The 24,400-nt window shown below is 38.7% G+C and overlaps 1 protein-coding gene across 3 annotated transcripts in view; it reads right to left on the bottom strand.

The window, feature by feature from the left end:
• Positions 1 to 3,904: 3,904 nt before the first annotated feature.
• Positions 3,905 to 24,400, bottom strand: part of Pdk (pyruvate dehydrogenase kinase) — a 32,554-nt gene continuing 12,058 nt past the window's right edge. Inside the window, exons 1-8 of one of the 3 annotated variants that reach the window (XM_076324004.1) lie at positions 16,243 to 18,911; positions 12,564 to 12,771; positions 11,615 to 11,799; positions 11,300 to 11,464; positions 9,922 to 10,097; positions 8,841 to 9,065; positions 7,746 to 7,919; positions 3,905 to 6,040 (exon numbers count right to left, since the gene is read on the bottom strand). In XM_076324004.1, coding sequence (XP_076180119.1) covers positions 6,008 to 6,040; positions 7,746 to 7,919; positions 8,841 to 9,065; positions 9,922 to 10,097; positions 11,300 to 11,464; positions 11,615 to 11,799; positions 12,564 to 12,700 — 1,095 coding nt within the window. In that variant the 5' untranslated portion in view covers positions 12,701 to 12,771; positions 16,243 to 18,911 and the 3' untranslated portion in view covers positions 3,905 to 6,007. Of the gene's footprint in view, positions 6,041 to 7,745; positions 7,920 to 8,840; positions 9,066 to 9,921; positions 10,098 to 11,299; positions 11,465 to 11,614; positions 11,800 to 12,563; positions 12,772 to 13,431; positions 13,615 to 16,242; positions 18,912 to 24,400 lie in introns of those variants that run through there. The other 2 variants (XM_076324003.1, XM_076324002.1) reach the window with 2 other exon arrangements.

The following is a 24,400-nucleotide window of genomic DNA, read 5'->3' on the forward strand; positions in this document are numbered from 1 at the left end:
TTATTTAATAGATATTTAAAACTTTTACGCCCCTTATTTTACCAAGCTTTCTAGGTACAAATAATAAAACATTAGAATGCAGCAGATAAAATATAAATTGTTCTCAAAAAATGAGGACAAATATTGTATTTACTTGATTCCATAGGATGTCTGCTAGAATCTAATTGCAAACTATAATTTATACTTACAATGTTATGTTTTCGAACTCCTGGGTATTGCAATGTATGCATCGAATAAACTTTATACTTAAACTATTTTACATCAAATTGTATGTACAAATTTTATTTCGATCCCTGTGCATATAACAAGCATCCTGTGTATACCTCTAAACGCGATATTGATGCGTATTCTTTGTGAAAAATTTATATTTTGACAGCTACATTCGAATACACGTGTTTACAGTGCCTATTCCGCCATCTACTGCTTCACTAATGAATTATTTCTCGACAAACTTGGGCGTTTTGCCGTAGATGGAGCCACCTGTACTTTTTCGATTTATTTAAATTTATAACAAATTAAATAATACTTGGAATTTCAACTCCTGCACGCGATTTTGAGTCAAAGAATAATTTATTATGCTTAAATCATATTCCTACAACCATCATTATCTCATTATTTAATAGATATTTAAAACTTTTGTGCCCCTTATTTTACCAAGCTTTCTAGGTACAACTAATAAAGCATTAGAATGCAGCAGGCAAAATATAAATTGTTCTCAAAAAATGAGGATAAATATTGTATTTATTTGTTTCCATAGGATGTCTGCTATAATCTAATTGCAAACTATAATTTATACTTACAATGTTATGTTTTCGAACTCCTGTGTATTGCAATGTATGCATCGAATAAACTTTATACTTAAACTATTTTACATCAAATTGTATGTACAAATTTTATTTCGATCCCTCTGCATATAACAAGCATCCTGTGTATACTTCTAAACGCGATATTGATGCGTATTCTTTGTTAAAAATTTATATTTTGACAGCTACATTCGAATACACGTGTTTACAGTGCCAATTCCGCCATCTACTGCTTCACTAATGAATTATTTCTCGACAAACTTGGGCGTTTTGCCGTAGATGGAGCCACCTGTACTTTTTCGATTTATTTAAATTTAAAACAAATTAAATAATACTTGGAATTTCAACTTCTGCACGCGATTTTGAGTCAAAGAATAATTTATTATGCTTAAATCATATTCCTACAACCATCATTATCTCATTATTTAATAGATATTTAAAACTTTTGCGCCCCTTATTTTACCAAGCTTTCTAGGTACAACTAATAAAGCATTAGAATGCAGCAGACAAAATATAAATTGTTCTCAAAAAATGAGGATAAATATTGTATTTATTTGTTTCCATAGGATGTCTGCTATAATCTAATTGCAAACTATAATTTATACTTACAATGTTATGTTTTCGAACTCCTGTGTATTGCAATGTAAGCATCGAATAAACTTTATACTTAAACTACTTTACATCAAATTGTATGTACAAATTTTATTTCGATCACTGTGCATATAACAAGCATCCTGTGTATACTTCTAAACGCGATATTGATGCGTATTCTTTGTTAAAAATTTATATTTTGACAGCTACATTCGAATACACGTGTTTACAGTGCCAATTCCGCCATCTACTGCTTCACTAATGAATTATTTCTCGACAAACTTGGGCGTTTTGCCGTAGATGGAGCCACCTGTACTTTTTCGATTTATTTAAATTTAAAACAAATTAAATAATACTTGGAATTTCAACTTCTGCACGCGATTTTGAGTCAAAGAATAATTTATTATGCTTAAATCATATTCCTACAACCATCATTATCTCATTATTTAATAGATATTTAAAACTTTTGCGCCCCTTATTTTACCAAGCTTTCTAGGTACAACTAATAAAGCATTAGAATGCAGCAGACAAAATATAAATTGTTCTCAAAAAATGAGGATAAATATTGTATTTATTTGTTTCCATAGGATGTCTGCTATAATCTAATTGCAAACTATAATTTATACTTACAATGTTATGTTTTCGAACTCCTGTGTATTGCAATGTAAGCATCGAATAAACTTTATACTTAAACTATTTTACATCAAATTGTATGTACAAATTTTATTTCGATCACTGTGCATATAACAAGCATCCTGTGTATACCTCTAAACGCGATATTGATGCGTATTCTTTGTGAAAAATTTATATTTTGACAGCTACATTCGAATACACGTGTTTACAGTGCCTATACCGCCATCTACTGCTTCACTAATGAATTATTTCTCGACAAACTTGGGCGTTTTGCCGTAGATGGAGCCACCTGTCCTTTTTGGGATTATTTAAATTGAAAACAAATTAACTAATTTGTGGGATTTTTGCTTCTACACACAATTATGAGTCGGAAATTAATTTATTATGTTTAAATTATACCCTCTCAACCATCATTTTGCCTGGTTATTTAAGAGAAATTTATAATTTTTACCCCAACATTGTAGCAAGCTTTTGTATGTTCAACTATTAAAGCAAAATTTGTTCGTCATTAGTAAAGGAAAATTACATTTTGACATTTAAATTGCATTTTATGTTTTCAGTGCAACTTATGTTAAAAGGTTTTGTCTTCTTAAAGAATGAGTATACACTATTTATTGGACTGCATTGTTTATTGGATACATTGATTGAATAATTCTTTAATTTTTGTGATTTGGACAGTACGCGTAGTCGTGGCACGTGTTGGAGAACGGAGCCAAAATATAATTAATTACTTTGCTAAGCGAAAAATTTTTCGTTGTGAGCATGTGCAGAAGGATCTATCTTGGAATTTCAAATTTGGCTATCTCTGTACAAAGGGAACACAATTCTTTCGAAAAAAAATTTAATGGAGAAGTTGGAACTTTTACACGTATTGTGCCCTTTATCAGAATAAAATAAATGTTAAATTAATGTGTCTAGTAAGCAATTATTACTTTCCACGTTTTTAAATTTTGAAAAACATGTCAAAAACAAGCTTTCGCTTCGAATACCGATCAAAATTAATTTCTATAGACAAATCAATCATTTATAATGCATGGATGAGATGCCTATTGTAACAATAATATTTGGAACATGCAAAAATGTTAGTAACAATTGCGGAAATGAGTAAACATTCACAGAAACCGTTCGTCTGCGCAGATTTCGCAATATCTCGATGTTTATTTATCATAATTATTAACAAATGTTGTGGGACCATTGTTTAAACAATTATTAACAATATCCTGTTACAAATAATGTTTTAAATGTATCATTTTGTTGAAATATTCGATTAGATCGATAAACGCGATCGAAGTAACGATAAATCTCTGTCGAAAATTTCATTCACGCGAGAGCCTCCGAGGCAAACGGAGTACTTCAATTTGGGTACCTGGATCTTTCACGTACCACCATGGATTCTATCAGAAAGTTGATACCAACTGTCTACGATTTCGATACAGTTTGATACGTTCTATTTATCCACGTAAGTAACCAAATTGTTTTAATATCGTCACTGTATACCATGTCGGTTTCAGGGCTAGTTAAAGTCGATCGCAAACATTCGGCGTTACAAGAAGCGTCACAGCGAAACGTACCAAAGTACGAATACAGGTTGGGTAAAGGAATGGTAGGTAAAGAGTCCACCGTTGTCTTGTCATATATTTATTAACAATTGTCTTTACAAGAGTTCGCTGGTGCTATGCACGCGAATATCTCTACAGTTTGTAATTACACCTAGAAATGATCGCCTAGTTAGTGTTCTGATCGTCCTAGAAACGTAAGATTATATATACACGGAGAACATAGAGAATACAATTCGCGGCTGCGTTGCGAAATCCTCCTTGAAACGAATTCTTTTTTTTTTTTTTAAAGGATGTCCGCGAAATGGCATCTGCTGTATCCGCTTCGTATCGCCGTACATTTATTTCTTTTAGGAACAAAATTCGCGAAACTCGCTCTCCCGATTCGTTCTTTCCTCTCTTTCACATTGCCTAAGTAAATCTAGCGTTCATTCGAACGAAAGATGGCGAATCGCGGATGAACGCGCGCGAGTCGCGAAATTATGTAAAATGGTCGCGCGGGGTAACGCGCGTACAGTTTCATTTTCTTTTTCCTCTTTCCGATATACTACTTAAGGTTAGAGACTTAAAAAAATAATTTATCGTTCTAAGATACGTACACTCGTCGCATCGTTTTCTCGCGAGAAAAATCAATTTGAAAATTGAATTTCGTCGTATCTGTGCTCGGTGCAAGCTCGCGGAAACAAGGTCCGGTCGCTTCGAACTGACAAGAAAATCGTATCATCGAAGTTGACAACCGTGACGGTCCCCGGAGAGTTTGGAAATGCAACAATTGGAAGTGGACGTTTTATCGTATTATCTGTGCAAATTGAAAGTATTTCATTTTCGTGAGAACGCATCGAGGGAACACACAAAAAGGAAGCTATCCTTTCTTTCAACGTATCCCTTTCGAAATAGTATCTTTTGTCCTTCCGAAAGGACATCCCTCTCCGAGAAGAGTATCGTTTCGTTGAACATCTCTTTCTCGGAAAAATATCCTCTTCTCGTGTTCCTGTCCGAGAACATCTTTTTCTTCAACGTTCTCGAAAAATATCCTCCGTTTTTATATTTCCCTCCGAATTCGTTTCTCGAAAGTGTAACACGTTAAATTAGCACTCGAGGACGCCCATTGACGCAATAAAATGTTCCCTTCCGATTACATCTTAGTTTCTCGAATTACTTTCGCGTCTCCGAGAGACCGGACCTGAACAAAATACGTAGAAAACTCGTCGAAATTACGAGCGGTTGCTCGTGGCTAAATGCGCGTAGATACCTTAGAATAGAAAGAAATTTGTACGAAAGTATCGGTGTGTGTATGTACGTATGTACATATTGTTCACGTGCATAAAAGAATCCGTCGCGTACAAATCCACGTTCTCGGTTTCGATAATTATTACAAAAGTTCGGTCGCGGGTCAGGGTGCGGGGAAAGTGCTCCGTTACGAGTCTGCACGCTCGCGGTATATAAAATACTCTCGAGAGCCGTGTAAGGGTGAGGGGAGTCGAGGAATTAGGGGGTAGGTAGAGCGCAAGGAGGGCAAAGAGTGTCGCTATGGTCGTTTACAGCCGGTATCCTGCACGACTCGCGCTAATCGTTAAATTATCAATTTCTTTTTACATTCTCGTTACAGGTATAATTACAGGAATAATTTTCGCCTAGCTAGTCAACTAAACAAACGGCGGGCGTGTGCACGCACACACGCGGTTAAATCACAGTTCGCATTCAGTGTGCAATTCGTTCTACGAGAAAACATCTACAAACAAACCCCCAACGAACGTTTCTCTTCTCCACGGGGCCTTTTCTCCGCTCGTATGGAAAATTGCTCGACGTTCGATCGATCGACCGATTGGGAAATCGGCTCGTCGAACGAGAGCACGTATGCACGTATAAAAAGAAGGAAAGAAAACCGATCGCGGTTTCGTTTCCCTTTGCGGAGCGTCCAAGAGAACTACCGAAACGGTGGATTTTTTTCTTTTTTTTGTATCCTTTAGTTTTCTTCTTTTTTTTAAATGCCCATTTAAAAACTCGCGGATACGTTCGTCGACCGTACCACCTAACGCTCGGAATTTCTATTTCCTTTGTTTACACATCACGACACGACGGTCAGGGGAAAACAACAAGTCAGGTACCTGGATAAAACATCTAAAAGCCGAATCGTCCGGATGTCCTCCGACGTTTCGAGACTTTCGCTGCGGTCGCTCGCGTCGATGGATCGTTGCGACGAAGAGGAATTCTGTTTCTTTTTTTTGTTTTTTTTTTTTTTCGTATTTGGATTTTCCAATCACCGTGTGATATGTAGTGTCGCGACCACGGGTAACAGCCTCGCTCGGCGATCTTCGCAGCCAGGTGTTTTCGATCGAATTTTTTCTCTCGCGGAAACACGCTAACTCGATTACAAGGAGATCTTGACCGCAGGCCCCTCGTTTACCATTTGGAGACGCGAAATTACCGCGAGACATTTTTTTTTTCACGATCCACCTGCAGCAGAAGCAGTTGTCCGGATTAGCAATCTGTCCAGCTCGTCTCGTCGAAATCGCTAACCGTACACTGGCGTATTCTCAGCGGAGAAAAAAATCTCCTTCTCGCCATTATCGGGGACGTTTTAACGCGCGAGTACTCTGGCCGATTGCCAAGGATGCTCCAAAGAGGACTCGAGCAGGTATGCTCATTATTCGAATAAAGTCTTCGATTGAAACTCTACTCGAGTGAAATCTTCGAATGAAACTCTACTCGAGTGAAATCTCGAATGAAACTCCACTCGAATGAAATCTTCGAATCGAATTGTATCCGTGTAACGTTTCGAGTAAATTTTTCGAATAATATTTTATTTCGATAATTCTGTAGAGAGTAGAGAGATTCACCGACGCGTAAACAAATGTATAGTTCCGTTTAAGTAAAAATTGAAGCGATCTTGAAAAATTTTCGAAACGCTCTTCCATTTTGGGAGTAGCGTATGTGTCGGGTATCGTTCAATATTTTTTAATTTTCTTTGAATGTTTGAACAATGATTTTATCGGAAATGAATACGTTTAGCTTTATCGTTTACATTTCTATTCTTGCGAGTGCTGATAAAATTGACGTTGCGTCGCTTTTATAAGAATTATAAGATTCTAAGAAATTATAAGAAATTATAATCGTCTCGACGTACGAGAGGAACATAATTCTCTCGCTACTCGTTGATAGATAATTTTAAAAAATAAGTTCGTTAGTATAAAACTTAGGGTTCTCTCTCCAGGTGAAATCACCGGTGTACGGCTAGTTAATGTTCGTTGACGTTTCATCGCGCGGAAAGTACCAAAACGCTTGGAAACTCGAGGCATTCTGGTTTTAAAATTGATTAAAAATTGTAGAATCATTTTCGTTAAAAATACAAACAATAAACGAAACTTTGCGGTAAGATTTGTACACGATTCGAGTACAATCTACTTGAAAAAGTGATTCGAATACGATCATGCCCAAGTCTCGAGTGCATCACTGTGCTTATCGAATTGTTCCAATTTCTTATTTTAAATACCACGGAATAAACATTGAAATAGAATTACTTTTCACATCGAACACGATAAAAATCCATGACATCGATACCATCTACGAACCTAAACGTAACAAAGACTAGTCCGTAACGTGATCCAGCGTGCACCACGAATCTGTAACATCGGTTCCTTCAAAAATGGAGCTCCGTACGAACAGACGTCGCTGCGTACATTTTCCATTTATATTTTCCTATAGAATCATCCTCTATCGCGTTGTACCATCAGTTTCGAAAACACGATGTATAATTCTTAATTTGTTCAATGCGTGCGCGAAATTTCATAATCGAATTGTTCCGTCGGAGCTCTCTCTCTCTCTCTCTCGTTCGTATAAAATAATAAAATAGAAAATTAAAAAGAAAATGGATTTTGGAATGAATTTAAAAAGATAATGGATCTTCGTACGGACGAAAAACCAGAATGCCTCCCTTAACGGGCCATCGGTTCCTCGTTACCGACAACAGACTCGACTGGACACAGAATGCAACGCTTTGGAAATGTTTCACGCTACACATCGAATATTCTAAAAGCAGGAAAAATTTTCTTTCGCGAAGTGGCATACGTCTTTCGCGAAACGTAGGTGCCGAAAGCCACGTATGCACTCGCATCCCCATTCTTTGGTCCACAGTGACGGAATTTCGCTAGCAATACCTAACCTCCATTCCGCGCGGAAGCTTGTGCCCCTGTTCGTGGCTCATGCGCAGTTGCCTCGTGGCCATCCCGCCGCCACATTGACTGCTCCAGTCGGTAGTTGAGACAGGAGTACGATAGAACTTGGACGAGGTCTTGTTGAAGATTGGCAACAATTCGTTGGCCTCGTTGGACAGCGCCTGTTGAACGAGAAAAAAAAACGATTGAAAAATTTCTACAGCATTGTTCGACGTGCCAATTTTCATTATTCAAGGGAGGTAGACTCGAGTGAAACGAGCTAACGTAAAACCTCGACGAAACTTACCGTCGTGTGTATCTTTCGACACTTTGAAATGTAAATTTGTCCAGTTTGTACGTTTTGCATTTTCAGAGATACCAAGCCGATTAAGAATTTTTTTTTTAAACAACGACACTGCGTATCTTTTTATTGCTGAGCCGTAGCCTCATAGATAATGAGAGAAATTTGGCGACCGATAAGGTGATCTTGGAACGACTTTAAAGGAATATGCAATGTCGTTGAAACGAGTCACGGTCGTCTCGATATCTTTGAAAATATTATGTAAGACATAAATAATACATAATAAGACGTAAGTGTATACAGTGTATACGGTAAGACGTAAATAAATTTTGAACGAAAGATTCTTCGATCGAATCAACGGATAACGAGATACTCGAGATAACAGTTGTCGTGTATTTTCAACCTCCGTACGATTGAATCAAAGAACCGAGCAGAGCCACCCCATATGCTCGCGGCGTATCAACCGCACAAACGAGCAAACACATGGCCCACGTACAATATTTCCTGCTTTCGTTTTCACGTTGTTTGTTCACGATATTCCATCGACGGTGTACCGTTAAATGTCGATAAAATATATTTAACATTATCTCCGTTAGTGTGTAGCTGTTATCGCGTGCACGCGATGAGTCACGTAGTCGGTGGAGTTCGAATGAGAGAAATGAAAAAAGAAAAAAAAAGAAAAAGAAAAGGAAAAACACTTCGAGGTATAGTGTTCGCAATACCGAAGGGGATTATAAAGTTTCAATCGGTCGAAGGTGAGGTTACACGACGACAAGCTGCAATTAAAAACCAGGATTCTTGCCTTGAGGTATACGATAGCGTCCGTGCCGTAACCGTCGCAACTTTGAAGGACAAGATCGCCGTGGAAGTATCTGGCGTACAATCGAGACACTGGAAGACCATAACCGTAACCAGCCAGTGGAACGGTGTGAGCATCGGTAGTGGTCGGTCGTGGTGCCGTGCTGTACATGTACTTGAACAAATGGTCCATTTGGGAACGAGGAATGCCACCGCCACGGTCAGACATCTGAAACGTTTCAACGATGATCAGGAGTCAGGTAGAATCTGCGTCTCGATCGATCACCGTTGCGTGGAAACCGATTTCGGTGTTAACGACAACGTTACGGCTCACGTAACTACCAGCACACCTGGCGCGGGATATCCGATTCATCGGCTATCGGATATCGGCTGACGAAACGTGGAATTCAATTTCCACGTGTGCAGGTGATAACCGTATCATTGTATTCGTTACTCGAGGCGAATTCTGACTTTACAGTTTCACGGTGCACCGCGGATGATTCATCCACGGTCAAGAGTTTAAGTAGCGTTACTCGTCGTTTTAACAGACGAAGTAAAAAGTTCTGAGCGTTTCTTTTCTCTTCATTTCGACGATGAAATTAACAAAGTTTGAATTTTCGGATTCAGATCGAATTTAGATCGCTTTATCATCTTGGTCGTAGCGCTACCGAAGAATCTATCGAATTTTCTCTTCTTTTACCTCCACTTTGGAACGCTCCAACGCACAACCGGATCCACTGAACGCAAAACTGTCGCATAACTTTTTTCGAAGCGTTACGTCGCCTTTAGAACGCAGTATGCAACGACAAGATGCAACGTATGCATCGTGAGGTATGGCTCGCAAAAAGCATCTAACGAAAAACGCTGAAAACTTTTTACTTCGACTATTATTTCCTTCACAGTGAACGTCCAAAGTGTTCTTTCCTCTTTTACTTTCTGATTCCAACTTCACGGTACTCTTCCGCAATACTGAAGAGTACCGTAGAGTCGTTTTACGAAAATTTGTTTTCCAAAAAACGAGAGAACGCATCAAGGTTCAGATAAATCATCCGTGGGTAATACGCGAAATGATTGGTAACCGTTACCTTCACGCAAATGTCTTCCTTGCCACGCGAGACGATCACCTCTATCGCTGGACAGTCCGTGTCTGTACCGTGGTGTTCCATGACAGCTCGCATGCTGTTCTTGAAGAGTTCGAACAACATGTGAAACAAGTGACTTGGCACGTAAATTATCCTAATGTGGCTACATCGTTCGAGCTCTGAAACAAAGAAACACGGACAACCATGAGACACGGAACTCTTCGAGGTATCGTAGACTCGTAAATTAAATTGGGTCGTTCGGAAAGTCATTTCATTTTATTTTTTTTTGGTGAAAATGAAACACGATTTTTTTAGAGCGTGTAAACATTTTATCAAATTATATATTCTCCATTTTGGAAAACGAAATCATTTTCCGAACAACCCAATATTATCATCTTTCCAGAATTCCACGCTCAGATTTATCTATACGCGATAGAACCTTCCTTGCCCGAACTTCGATATCACGGACGTACCTTGTCCTTGAATATTTCTCCTGCTATTAAAAGGTTCCACCGGTGTGATTAAAATTAATTCCGATGTGCAGTATTCGGTGTAAAATCGACTCTGCGCGTGTCCACGCCTATTAATAACATCGAAGCGGTATCGCGTAGGGTCAAGTATGGAAACTGGATAAAAAATAATTCACAAATCTAAAAGTACCTACAGATCGTGAAGAATGTACCTCGCTGACGTTAAAAGTGTCTTAGTTGGTGAATTTCGAGTCGCGTGGTTAGAGAAAGAGATTATATATAGTACGCGCGTAATAAGATTACACTTCGCGGCTGGTTCTATTCTTTGAGAAACTCGTCGGCTATCTCGCGCGTCTTATCGTAGAACGTTGCAAATCCTGCGAGTCATCGATGATCCTTCTAATCTCTTTAGCAGCTAACGATACGAAATAATTAATAGATAAATTGGAGTACCGTGAAAGAATAAATTGCGTTCGTTGGTAATCTTCGAAACGTGACCTTAGCGAACAGGATTATCTACGGTACGCGCGCGAAGAGATTGCCTTTGGAATAATAACAGGTTCTGTTTGTTCAGGGGACATCTTGGGCGTGTAACGGTCAGGTGTACGCACATTCTTCACGCGTACGTACTATGGATAAAAATTTCTAAGTGAAGGAATTCAATTCTCGTCGGAGAGTCGAACCAAAATCATTCTTTCTTTTATTTCCGTTGTCAATATCGATACCAATTTATTCAAGGCACTTGGATATATATCGTTGCCAGTTCGGGTAACGGAGGTTCTACCGTGTCGATCTCTCTTTCTGATCGTGGAACACAATTTTTACACGCTGTACCTATTACGGAAAATTGTTCGTGTCTTAAGCTACTTACTAGCGATACATATAGTACAATCAACATTTTTCAAACTTGCCGTTATGTTGCTTGACTATCAATTCCGGGCTAGCCAGATAATATTGATCGCAGAGTAATCTCGCTTTCTCGTAAGCGTCTCTCACGACGCTGATAATGTCGCACGACGGATCTATGGATCCCACGTGTCTACTGTGCTCGTTCAGTTCGCTACCGAACAACAGCGCTGCAACAAAGAATGTTTCGTTGTAGAGGCGTTGCAAATCCTCGATGTGTTCAACGACGATCCCCTTGATCTATTCGCTGACAAGATACCGAGTCACTCTTTCTTGGAACCGTCGAAGAAGAATTCCAAGAACCGTTCGTGAGAACTTACTGTGTTGATTGATCAGCATTCGAATGGAAATTCGCGACATGAGGAACCTGTCCAGGAAATACTGAATGTTGTTCTCCGTCTGTACGTCGACGTCGTGAGACTCTTTCAGTTCCAGGACACCCTGCGCCATTGTCTCGACGATGTCCTTGTGCCTGTTACGTATTTTCACCAACGCCTGACAGAATCTGCGAGAAAGAGAGAGAGACGAATCCTTTCGTTAGTATTTTGCGTTCGACGTTGATCGTTGATATCGGGTTCTTCGGAAGGTCGTATCGTTTTCCAAAATAGAAAATATGTAATTTGATAGAATGTTTGTACACTGAAAAAATCGTGTTTTATTTTTACAAAAAAAAAATTGAAATTACTTTCCGAACAACCCAATAATATTGTACAGATATCGCGTTTAGATCGAAGCTTAAGGGAGCATCCTCGTACCTCGAAAAATGGTCAATATTGAACATTTTTTACGGGGAAAGGTACACGGTGAATTGAACTTGAACGTTTTTTCGTTGGTCAATGTACTCGTAGACGACGTTCCGCGAATTTTTTCGTACAATTCGTTCCAATAATAAAAGAGTTATCAACGATTATCTCGGTAGTGTACCAAAAATATCTTTACGCGTAACGACAAACTAGTTGTTTACTTTATAATGACGATTTCAAGCCGGTTGATCAGTTTTCGAGACGTCGTATTCACCCGGTTAAGAAACACCGATTAAACGAGTTTAAAGTTCGAGTAGGTCGATTCTTCGAACTTCGATTCGCGTTGCTCGAAATCTGTACTTTCGCAATTTCAAGTCTCGGGGGAAACAGGAACGAGAGAATCGATTTTTTCAACCGAGCCACGAAGAAACCCCCTTCCTAGAAACGGTCTGTTTGCACGTGCTGTCGCAACGAGCAAATTCGAACGTGAATCGTTCAAGTGACTGTTCTGACGTTGAAGACTCACTTGTCTAAAGTGGTCTCGCTGACTTCAACCTTCTCGAAGTGCATGATATCCTCGAACGAAGTGGCGTATAAATTATTAATTATACCCACACTAGGCATTCTCAGTAAGTTGTCCGGCAGCAGGTGGATCTCCTTCATAATATTGGCCAGTCGAACTGGCAGCTCCTTCCTTAAGAATATAAAAGACTTCCTTTCGCAAGCACTTAGTCCTGAAACAGGCAACGTTACCTTTAACTAAACTGAGAATCGTAATTGAACGCGATAATATCAAAACATCGTCTCGTTTCAACTCGATAACTACGGGCCATCGTTTTGTTCGAACGTGTAATTTCGAATAATAATTTGATTCTCGGTGTAACACTTTTAACGTGATAACTACAAACGATAATTTCGTTCGAACGTGATCAATCGAACGATAATTTAAAATCAAAATTTTCTTCTCTCTCGGAATCAAAAGATGTGATCATTTTAACGTAACGATTTCCAACGATAATTTTGCGTCGATGTAACAATTCCAAACCGTTCTTACTCAAACACGTATATCTTCGCCACATTGTGTCGTATCTGTCGTAAACGCGTCAGCTATCGTTCGTTTGTTTTTTTTTTCTCGGCCAGAAGGTAAATACATTTGTCAAGGGAATCGAGAGAGTGTCGCATGGAAAAAGTACGATAACGCCGAGGGATCTTATCGCGACATTTAAACCCTTAGAGAAGCGAGGACGTCTCGACGATGTTTTGACGAATCGAGGATGCACTGAACGTCGAACTCCGTAAACAATATTCATTGCGTAAGATTAAGGTTGTTTTGTCGAAAGAGGATAACAAATTCTTACAAAACACGATCTCTCGTTCGTTAATGCGACACCTACCGATAAGAACTGATCAGTATTCAACCGTGTGAAACTCTTTGGTCTTCAGCTACTCGGTCTGGACCTCTCGAACGAAAAACACTCGAGACAATTGCAGTCTAAAGTAGAAAATACTTCCTCGATGCAAATATTGAGGTTGTTCGGAAGTAATTTCGTTTTCCAAAATGAAGAATATACAATTTAATAGAATGTTTGTACACTCTAAAAAAATCGTGTTTCATTTTCACTGAAAAAAAAAAAATGAAATAGAAAAATAAAACCCAATAGAATTTCCCTGTAAAATGCAACGTCGATGCAAGTGACATTCCGAGTGCAAGAAGTTAAGAAATTTCAGCCCGGAATCACGGTCGCAATCTTGATTTTGAAATTAGCCAGACGCTACTTGTTCATCGAGGAAACACGGAGAAGGTCATCCAAGAGGGTTACATAATGATCTTGGTATCATCGTCGAAAGTTTGAACGTCTGATGCTTCTTAATGGACTTCGGCTGAACTGTTTGCGTTCTAGAGTCAGGAGAACGTTCATTAGCCTAACTTCGAGATAGTACCAGCTTCGAGTGGAAGTTGAAACTAATTGTGCAAATATTTGACGCGATTCGAATTCGTTCTGTAATTTTTCGACAGTCGAGCCTCGTAGTTACATCGTCGATACCTCTTGGTGAACGATAATTGTGAAATACACGAAAATGTAAAACTTGTCCCGCATGATGTCTCGTGTTGAACAATAGTAAAACTATTGGCCGTTAAACGGTACTCCGTTGTATGTGGAGAAAGGTTAACATTGCGCGAAAGATAATTTATTTGTATAAAAAGGTGGAAAAAGTAGGTGGCCCAATAATTCTAAGTAGAAGTTATCGTAAAGCGAGTGATTACGTCTGTGACAGTTGTACAGATATATGTGTGTAATACATGGTTCTCCGACATGTAAATCGATCGTTGTCCATTCTATTGTCGGAACGAAGTGAAATTCGTTTATTGCGTCGCGTGTTTTCTGTAAAACACAGGGGGAATCGATACCATCGTATATCGTCGTTAGACGTAACTGGGCCGACACAGTTAACATGGCCATCGTTAACGATACCGGTAATTGAACGTTTACTTCCTCGCCGATTTCTTTTTCCACGGTAGACTGCTCGAATTGTAACAAGAGTCGTCAAGCATCGTTAGACGACTAACAATCGTATATATCGGATCGTAAATACTTAATTGCATCTCTCGTACGATCGTTCGTGACGAATAATTGAAGAGGGATCGTGGAAATGGGGGAGAGAGAGAAAGTTCGTTCATTGCAAGCAAAATACAAGGTAAGCGCAATATGCAAGTGTGCAGATGGAGAGGATAAGAAAAATGTACAATAATAGTTAAAAAGAAAACGTGTGATCTGTATATGATAAACACGAAATAGAATTACAATTGAAACATTACAAGTTGCAACAAAAATGAAAGTAATAAAAATACTTGGAAGAATAAATATAATTGAAGAGGGATCGTGAAAATGGAAGAAAATGGGAGAGAGAGAGAAAGTTCGTTTATGCAAGCAAAATGCAAGGTAAGCGCAATATGCAAGTGTGGAGATAGAGAGGATAAGAAAAATGTACAATAATAATTAAAAAGAAAACGTGTGATAAACACGAAATAGAATTACAATTAAAATATTAGGAGTTGAAACAAAAATGAAAGTGATCAAAATACTTGGAAGAATAAATGTACAAAATAAAATATAAATGATAACGTGGGTAACAGTGTGAGATCAGGGACAGATGAAAACAAAGGGAGAGGGAGATCCAACGCGTCATAAATCGTCCTCGTCTCGTTCCTGATACGAAGCGGATTATCGAGTTGTCTATCACCGGATTATGGAACAGTTGCACCAATTGAGTTTTCACAACCATGGACCTTGTACGACAGGTAAATTGCGTGAAATTTCTGTGTTTACAATTTCTAGATAAAATACTTTCCTTACGTATATTTCAATTAATGAAAAGGTAAGTTTATCGATACAATTCTTTACTCGTTGAGTATCAAAATTTATTTAAAGAAGACTGTATAACGCGATACGAAGCAGAAAATCGTGAAAATTTGAATAACATATTTGTTGTAAATTTAAAACGACACGAGAAAAATATCCTCCCACTGAGATGTTTAAATTATCCAGATTTTTGTACATACGACATTTTCTTTCGTCCCCTTTGAATCTTATCTTTACTTACTTAAAATTACTCTGAACTAAACATAGTTTGCGATAGGTCTCGTTGGTAGCAATCATAGCAACGAAAACATAACGCTACAGTTCGTACTTCGCCAGTGTCGAAGTGCCTAACAGCTGCGTTCCTAACAGCTGAGTTTCTCACAGCTGAGATCCTACGTGCAATACCAATCGGATCTTTGTTTGATTCGTAATTATACAATATCTAATCAGGTTTTGTCGAAGGTTGAATGTTTCACCTTTGAAATAAAATAACCAACTGATGAAACATACAGGCATGCTGAATCGTCAAACCGATACGTATTCGTATACAGGTACGAATAATCGTATACGTTACATTCTGTTGAATCTAAACATACATAGAAGACCGTTTCTATACACCATAGTTCTATATCGCTCGAAACTAACGTCCGTTGCAAGGAACGTCGATACGCGATACAATAGTGTCCAACTATGAGCAAAAATACGAAAACATTTGTACACAGTCGGAGTTAACAGGAAATTCGTTCACGTATTACCGAATCACTCTCTACGCAAAGTGTTGAAAATAAAATACGTCTAAACGTATTTATATACAAAAGAATTCATCCCTTAGGAGAAATATACCTGCGGTGGAACAAGTTCTGGGTTCACTTCACGCTGTAGATAAGAATTACAGAACCCAGACAAACTGCATCCGATACCATCTTCGTTTGAGTTCTGTCTCACGCTGTGTAAGGTTCTAACAAGCACGATATACCTTCGAGGAATAAAATATACGGTAAACTACAGTGCGCTGTAATTATTTCTTTCGATAACTCATAAAATATATTTCGTATTTCCGATAAAAAGCTTGTAGAAAATGTTCCGATTGGACACGATAGCGTTAATATTTCATTCTGCGTAGGTTTGGCACGTATTTCTTTAATATCCGCGCAAAGACATCTATCGAAACACGACCATATCGGTGATGTCGTGCAAAAGTTTGCAAACATTCGTGATCGCGAAAAGGGACGATTTCTGCGGTCGGCGCGTCGATGTGTACAGTTACCGCAGTTTAACGAAAACGTCGAACATCGAACGACCTCGGTTTCCGGTTACTTGTTTTCGTCCTTTCGGTGCTGTACTATCGGCGACCCATCTGAAACCGCGCCTCGTAAAACTCGACCGCATTTACGTCACTGTCCATAGCATACTTCCGTCGGACAACAGAACGATCTCGTCGCTTAATTGGATTAAATTTACCCCGTGTTAACAACGCGCCGGGATCTCGTACGGTCACGCGGAAACGTCGGTGAATTTCCACGGTCATGGAAATAGTTTACACGGAAGAAGAGCAACGATAGCTCGCCGATGGAATATAGGTGAAACGATTCGTCGATATTCAATTATAACCGGTATATACGGTAAGTCGCTGAGAGCTTTCTTCTTTGATCACTTTTATCTCCTATTATCTCGCATTCGGTATGCAATCGTTGGTTTTCCATTCGTTCGACTACTCTTGTCCTCGAGGCAATATCAAACCGCGGGAAACCTGTTGGAAAAGTTCCCTCCCGCCCGGAATTCTCGCTGCAATTAAAATTTTCATTACCTCGGGAACATTTATATCCGAACGAATAATTCTACTTGCACGTTCGATCTGCATTATTCGTCGGTGTAAATTGCCCCGTTTCTTCCCTTCGACGTTTTCGTTTTTTTTTTTTTTTTTTTCTTAGGAATAAATAGGAATGCCTTCCGATGATTAATCGGTGGATTAATTATTTTCCCTGCTCGACGAGAAAATGGTTTCGTTCGATGAGAGGAAGGTAGTTCTCGCGTCGCGAATATCCACGTCCTAGATTTGTCCTCAAACAGGACTGCACTCTCTGTAACGAGATAAAGCAGCGAACAGCTGATTCACTGTCAAGTGTAAATCGGTAACCGATGATAAATTACCGTGAAATTGCACGCTGACTTTATCAGAGCCCAGCAGACTGAACAGGGTGCAAGGTCTTTTGTGTGGAAACGATTTTTTAACGATCTTCCGCAGCTGCGCTCGTTACATTACAAGATCTTCGTTAAATAACCTATTTGTTCACGCGTACCAGCACCCGTTGCTTTTAATTGGATGGAATTGGATGAAACCGGTTGTAATTTTTCGAACGAGTTCGTACGTTCTGAGAAACAAAGTTTCTACTTTGTTTGCGAGACGATTACATTGGATTCTATTATTCGGTGTTAATGTAGTCGTTCGTTCGTTGCTGGAGAATTTTTCAATTTATTCATTCTCAAATACGTTGATGCTATCGTGTTGCTAAGAAATTTAAAAGAAGCTCGAAAATTATGCTTTCGGTGGGAACTCGACTACGCTGCAGTACTCTGACGATTGATCTTAAGAAATAAAAAATTTTTTTTCGTATACTGTTGTAAAAAAAATTGTTTCGTGCAAAACATTCTACTGTAAAAGAATTGTAATATGATTATATCACTTGTTTCACGGACATTTCTATCATAATTATTTGTATTGCAATTACATCTAATATAATAGTTTTCGTCACTCTTCTTTTCGAATTTCGTTAAGAAGGTGGTTCTAGGTATACTGTTGCGATTATTAACAGTCACGGTCGTATTTTATTCCGAATTTGTGACAGTAGTTTCGAAATCAAAATCTTTCACGACTTTCATATCAAAATTGACCCTCGAGTCTTTGAAAATAAACAGAGTTCCATGAAACGGACAACGATAAATAATTTTATCTGCAAATAAAAGTAATACAAGAAGATGACAATTCTATGGTATCGTTACGCCAAAATAAGCAGACTTACGAAATGATCCGATATTTTTAACCGTCGTATTAACTACTACACTGCTTGTTATCGCACAAATGGTTTCGCACAGAATGATAAAGTAACTTATTATTGTAATTTTTAATACGTAATATCGTACTTCGAACAATGAGGCTTGAATAGACGTTAAATAAAAATTGTTATTCATTTCATATTCTTCTATCGCGGAAGTATTAGGAACACGTTTTCTTTTCGATAACGATGTTAATAATTCTTCTTTGACGCACGATAGAATACATTACGAATAACGCTAAAGTGAATTAAATATCTATTACGTAAAAAGAAGGACACGCCTGCATTCTTTCGTTTCATTAACATACTCAAACTTTCATACTTTCATATAAAAATGTTATTTTTATAATACTCTACTCGTTCTTATATCTTAAATAATTATTCTAAATTCGCAGCCATTAGCTCGGTATTACCCGCGTCCCAGAACTATAAGTTCGTCGCGAGTAATACCGATTACCAGGTCTCACCACGTGGAGGTTGCTGCGAGCGGAGACCCGGAGAAAAATAGATGGAACAAAAGTTAGAACCAATGTTCCTTCAGTCTCTTCGTTTACTTCTGCCAAGCAATTACATCGACGAACAAAATCAGGCAAAATTGGGAATACGCGACGCGAACCGTGGAGTTGGTTCCACTAGGTTGGTCCCATTTCTCCTAAGTAGGCCCGATTCGGAAGGAAGTGGCCGAAAGGAGCACCCCAATTCCCCACAACTCCGCTTCGCGAGCCACGCAAGCATGATCACAATTTACGAAGGATTACGAAAGAGAGTGTCCTCTCCTGCGATCGGAGACTCGCAGTAACCTCCACGTGGTGAGATCTGGTAATCGGTATTACTCGCGACGAACTTATGGTTCTGGGTCGCGGGTAATACCGAGCTAATGGCTGCGAATTTAAAATAGTTACTTAAGACATAAGAAAAAGTAGAGTATTATAAAAATAACATTTTTATAATGCGTTTGAGTATGTTAATGAAACGAAATAATGCAATTGTATCACCAATGTATCGATGTACTTTAATAAATTCATTTCGAGGAACAAAAAAAGCTTTATTTTATCCCTTTACTTGCTTCCATTTTCTTAATACGATCCTATTACATTTTCTAAAACTTTCACCGATTTTGAGACTTTGGTATCAGGAACACATGATAGTCGAGGAGGTATTCCTATTTCGCGGATTCTCAGAAATGACGTCAAATTCCAGGAACTTCCGCGAATTAAAATTTTGCGGGACTTTGGAACGAATTTCTAAGCTTTTGCGTGTTTTATTCATTATTTTATTACCATTTTATGGTATCTATATCCTGGTTAATCGAGTTTTTCCTACATCTCAGCTTTTGTATCGTAAACACCATACTATACCAATATTTGCATGCAGCACTACTAAGAATCGTAACGATTGAGTCATAGTGTCGTATTGACTGTTTCCACTTAATGTCACATGTTCGATAACTTTAATCGTCTGACGATCGCTTCCAAGTCGATTAACATATCTTATTCTCCACCACTGCAGGCAGAATAAATGTATTTGCTGTTTAAACACGATAAGTAGTTCGATAACGATGCCTGATTATTCTGTTTATTACTCTATTTATTCGGGCGGGTTGTCTGCAGACCATTTATTTGTTCCATTATCTGTCGTCTCTTTTATCGTATTGTATTTTTCGTTACAGAAATACGAGCGATCACGAGCTTCTCGCGACTTACGCAATCGTATTAAACCGAGATCAAAGACGTCGGGGTGAACGAATCACGCGGTGTAAACAATTCAACGACCAACTGTAACCGACAAAAGACCGTTGTCGACGAGTAATCGTGCAATTGATTGTAAATTTCTATTTGTTACGCGCGTGGTTTAGAAAAAAAAGGAAGAAAACGTTGAACGCTTGCTTCGCGATAAAACGATGGCAGCGAACAAGTCGATACGTGGTTGTCATGGGTGTTTGGATAATCGACATGTATTTTGAACGTTTCTTCGAAAATGTGAAAAAAAAGACGATATTCTACGCGATAAGAGGCGACGTGACGTTAAACCAGACGGTTGTTTGCGTATTTATACAATCGGCATGGTCGAGCCTCCCGACCTTTGGATTTTAAATATTTCAAGTATGCGGGCGCGCGCGTGTGTACATATGTGTGTATTTTTGCACGTAAATTTCTATTTGTTACGCGCGTGGTAAAAAAAAAGGAAAAAAAAAAGAAACGTCGAATGTTTCGTGATAGAACAAGGACGTAATTGGAAACACGTTCACATCTCCCACATCGAAAATAGTTTTTTTTTTTTGAATGCACAATCCACGGGAACGATTTGCAAAGAAATTTGTAGCGTTCGGCTCGAAACGTCGGGTTTCGCGTCGAAAATAACAACAACGATAATTAAATCGGCGATAGCCGTGAATCCTGTTCTCTTCGAAGACCCTCGATCTTTTTTGCAATGTTTTTCGCGGTTCGAGGAAAAGAGAGTCGCGTTTAAAATCGGTCACGAATGCCCGATCGTGACACGATAAAAGCCTCTGCATAATCGAAGAGCTCGCTTCGCGATTATCAATTGATAGCACCGTGATCGATGCAGTTCCTTCGAACGGTGAATTAAATAAGCGATTTTTTCGATTCCCGGTGCGCCGATCGATCCGAGAACAGTCCGAAACGAAAACTCGTCGAGGTTTTTCACCGCAAAATCGCGATGAAACGAGCCACCCCTGAACTCCTTTCAACGCGTGAAATTTTTAATTAATCAGTCGCAACGATCGCGCGATTAACGATAATAAATTTCGGGTCGACGGTAAGCGATAAAGAAAGAGAAAGGGGTATTGTGTTTGCTCGGTCAGAGGTTCGTGCAAACAACACATGTCGCGGTAACGTAGGAGCACGTAAGGTTAATTTTGCCCGTGAGTTTACCACATCTCTTTGATAGAGATCGCCCCGACCCACTTTTCCATGTTATTGAGAATCATTAGGGGAATTGAAGGGCAGGCAACAGAGACGCAAAATTGCGAAGAAAACTTGACCCAGTCGTAGCAAGAACAATCGTGGCAATTAGCGGCTTTGATACGCGAAGTGTCCAACCGGCTTGTGACTCGTAATGGGATCATAATTTCCACGAAGGGTTTCGAAATAGGTACGGAATGGTGTGCGTGAATCGCTTAATCGCGTTTACCGAGTACATTCGTCGAACGCCTACAGGCGTTCCTCGCACGGTATGATAGACCGAGCGATTACGAACGCCAACAACTTCGAGGGCATTGCTATACACGCGTGCATACGTTTACTTTTTAACTAAACCACATTACCACTAAAATTACAAATAGATGCTCGAGATAAAATTTATCCATTATACGATGCAATATCGTTGCAAAGTTCAGAAACATCGAGTCGATACGAGTTTCAATTTTTGTTCGTTTTGTATAAAAGAATTCGTTCTCGAGGAGGTTAAAACGCGGTTATGCAAATGATCATCTTTTTGTTTTCGATGGATTTTAGCCCACGAGGGGATCCTTTTCAACTGAAAATAGAAAAATTCTGCTCCCGAGAATTTTTATATTTCTCGTGGGTCGAATGTTCTGTAGACTAGTTCCAATGAACACCTTTTGTATAATTTAAGAATCGCACCGTCAGAGTCTTTAACTTTGATATTTTTACCAAGTGTACATTGGCGGACCGTACAGTGCACCTGCTTCGTAAACTCGGAGTCTCGAGTTCGAATCCTCGTGATCTCAGATTTCTTTTCAACCTTGTATTTTGAATTACTGAATCACGTACGATTGTAACAATATTAGTACGAATAAGATCGATAGTCAAAATAAGAGTTGGAAAAAATTGGGTGAGTTTTGAAACACACACGAAGCACGGCAAGTATTCTACATCCATTCACGTTTAACAGACTTGTGAAAAGATTAAAGTTCAAGACTTGCCCTATTTCAAAAACTGCCCATTGATACTAAAAAATATTCTACTACAGAATAATAATTATTAATATCATTGCCTCGACCTTTCTACAATCGTCCTTTCCAAGTATCGTAAAAATGGACCAGAAAAGCACAGATTTGAGAATATTACCTTGTGAAAATCCTTCAAAGCAGACACACGTGTGTCGTCTGACCACATACAGGAGACATCTACTAACCGCGTAGAGGAACAGATGGCTTGCAGTCTAATTTCTGCAAGGACAAACAGAACGTGAACAGGTCATGTGCAGTGACTACTGACGCATCGATTACTATATTTCGATACAGGACGTATTATTTCCGTCCTTCCTCACTATCTACTCGCGCGAATCGATTCCCAACGTTGGGAAAAAAAGAAACGAGAATGCAGTTTTAGTATGCAATGAATAAAGATCTTGTATGCAACGAATAAGATCCTTGTATGCAATGAATAAGATCTTATACGCAATGAATAAGAATTTGCATAGTATGATTTGCAATGAATCATTTAATCTTGTCTTTGTTAAAAAAGACAATTTTTTACGTAGTCACTGACCAACCAATTTGGCTCAATTCTTCGTTGATGGAGACACAAGAAAGAACCAACAGTTCCGCTTTAATCTTCGAACAGTCACGCTCTGCTTTTTCAGTGACACGCTTATCATAGTCCATCATAGTTTTGAATGAACTACATTGCCAACAGTGAAGTCGTTATTCATCTTTCTGAGCGTAATTGACTTCTCAATACGATTCTATTACGTTATTCGCGCAACGAGCGAATTTGTGCATTCGTGTCATCGTGAGGAACAATAATGTAGAACTTTCCTTCACATTTTCTGACACGATAAGGACTTTGTTGTAAATTCGAGTTTTTATGCACATAGATGAGAAAATATCTGTTTGCCAACAAATTTTTGAGTCACGACCTATACAACGTTCAGGAAACATTCATTCGAAGCATTCTATGCATTCTTGCATAATGAGGTGGACATTCATCGTGTTGATATCATCGCGAACCACTCGTTACTGAATACCACGCGTTCAAGAAAATCTATCAACGCTATTAAATCGATGTACAGTTGTCTCGTAAAATCTTGGTCGATTTTCAAAATCATTTTCACGAAATGCTTAGCGTAGAGAAATGTGACGAGTATAAAATTTTCGTTGTTCGAATATTCGCCACGATGTTGCGAGATCAAGAGTACATTGGCAGTATACGTATTTATAAATATTAGGAGCAACAATGCCAAAATTTATTTCAAGTGAAATTGTTCTAATTTAAAACAAACTTTATCCAAAAATTCCTCGAAGTCAATGGACATCGTTTCGAACACGTTGAATATTCGAATGGCCTTTAAACTGGCATAATCTTTTCGTTAAAAGTTATTTTAAGATCACAGTATCGGATACATATTAATGTACAAAAAAAAAGGGGAAACAAAAAATAAAGACGAGTTTCAAAATTCTTATTTGCGAACCAAACAAACTTGTTTTGATCAATTTTTTTGTATCGATAAAAATAACGAAGATATTAAACCGTGCAAGATATACGAGACACTCTGTAGATTACACTTCAGAAACGCTGTATTCTCCCTTTCCTCGACTCTTCGCGAACTATTTATTTTTAACGAACAAAAAATTACGCAAGAGGGATCCTGTGTAGCGAGACGTTCGCCATTGACAAGCAAATTAAAATAAAAATAACCATCCAAGCGTGCCCCGTCCGAGTGTGAAAACTCCTGAAAAGTGCAACAACTGGTATAAACTTTGTTCGACGACCATATTTCGAATCGTCGAAGGTGCACAATGACGAACCGATGAAATCGGACTGCAAATATACATATATACATATGTACGTACGAATACGCGACCTCGGAGACACACCGTATTACAGAGACTAGACTCTTCCCGCTGCTGTGCGTTGTTTAACCAAACGAGGGTACGCTCGTACGGGTAACAATAAATTTCTGAGCGTCGCTGATTCATCGTGGCGTGTAACACAGTTGATATCGTCGTTCCGTATAAAGGT

This window comes from Ptiloglossa arizonensis, chromosome 12 (genome assembly GCF_051014685.1).
Source record: "Ptiloglossa arizonensis isolate GNS036 chromosome 12, iyPtiAriz1_principal, whole genome shotgun sequence".
Classification (NCBI taxonomy): domain Eukaryota; kingdom Metazoa; phylum Arthropoda; class Insecta; order Hymenoptera; family Colletidae; genus Ptiloglossa; species Ptiloglossa arizonensis.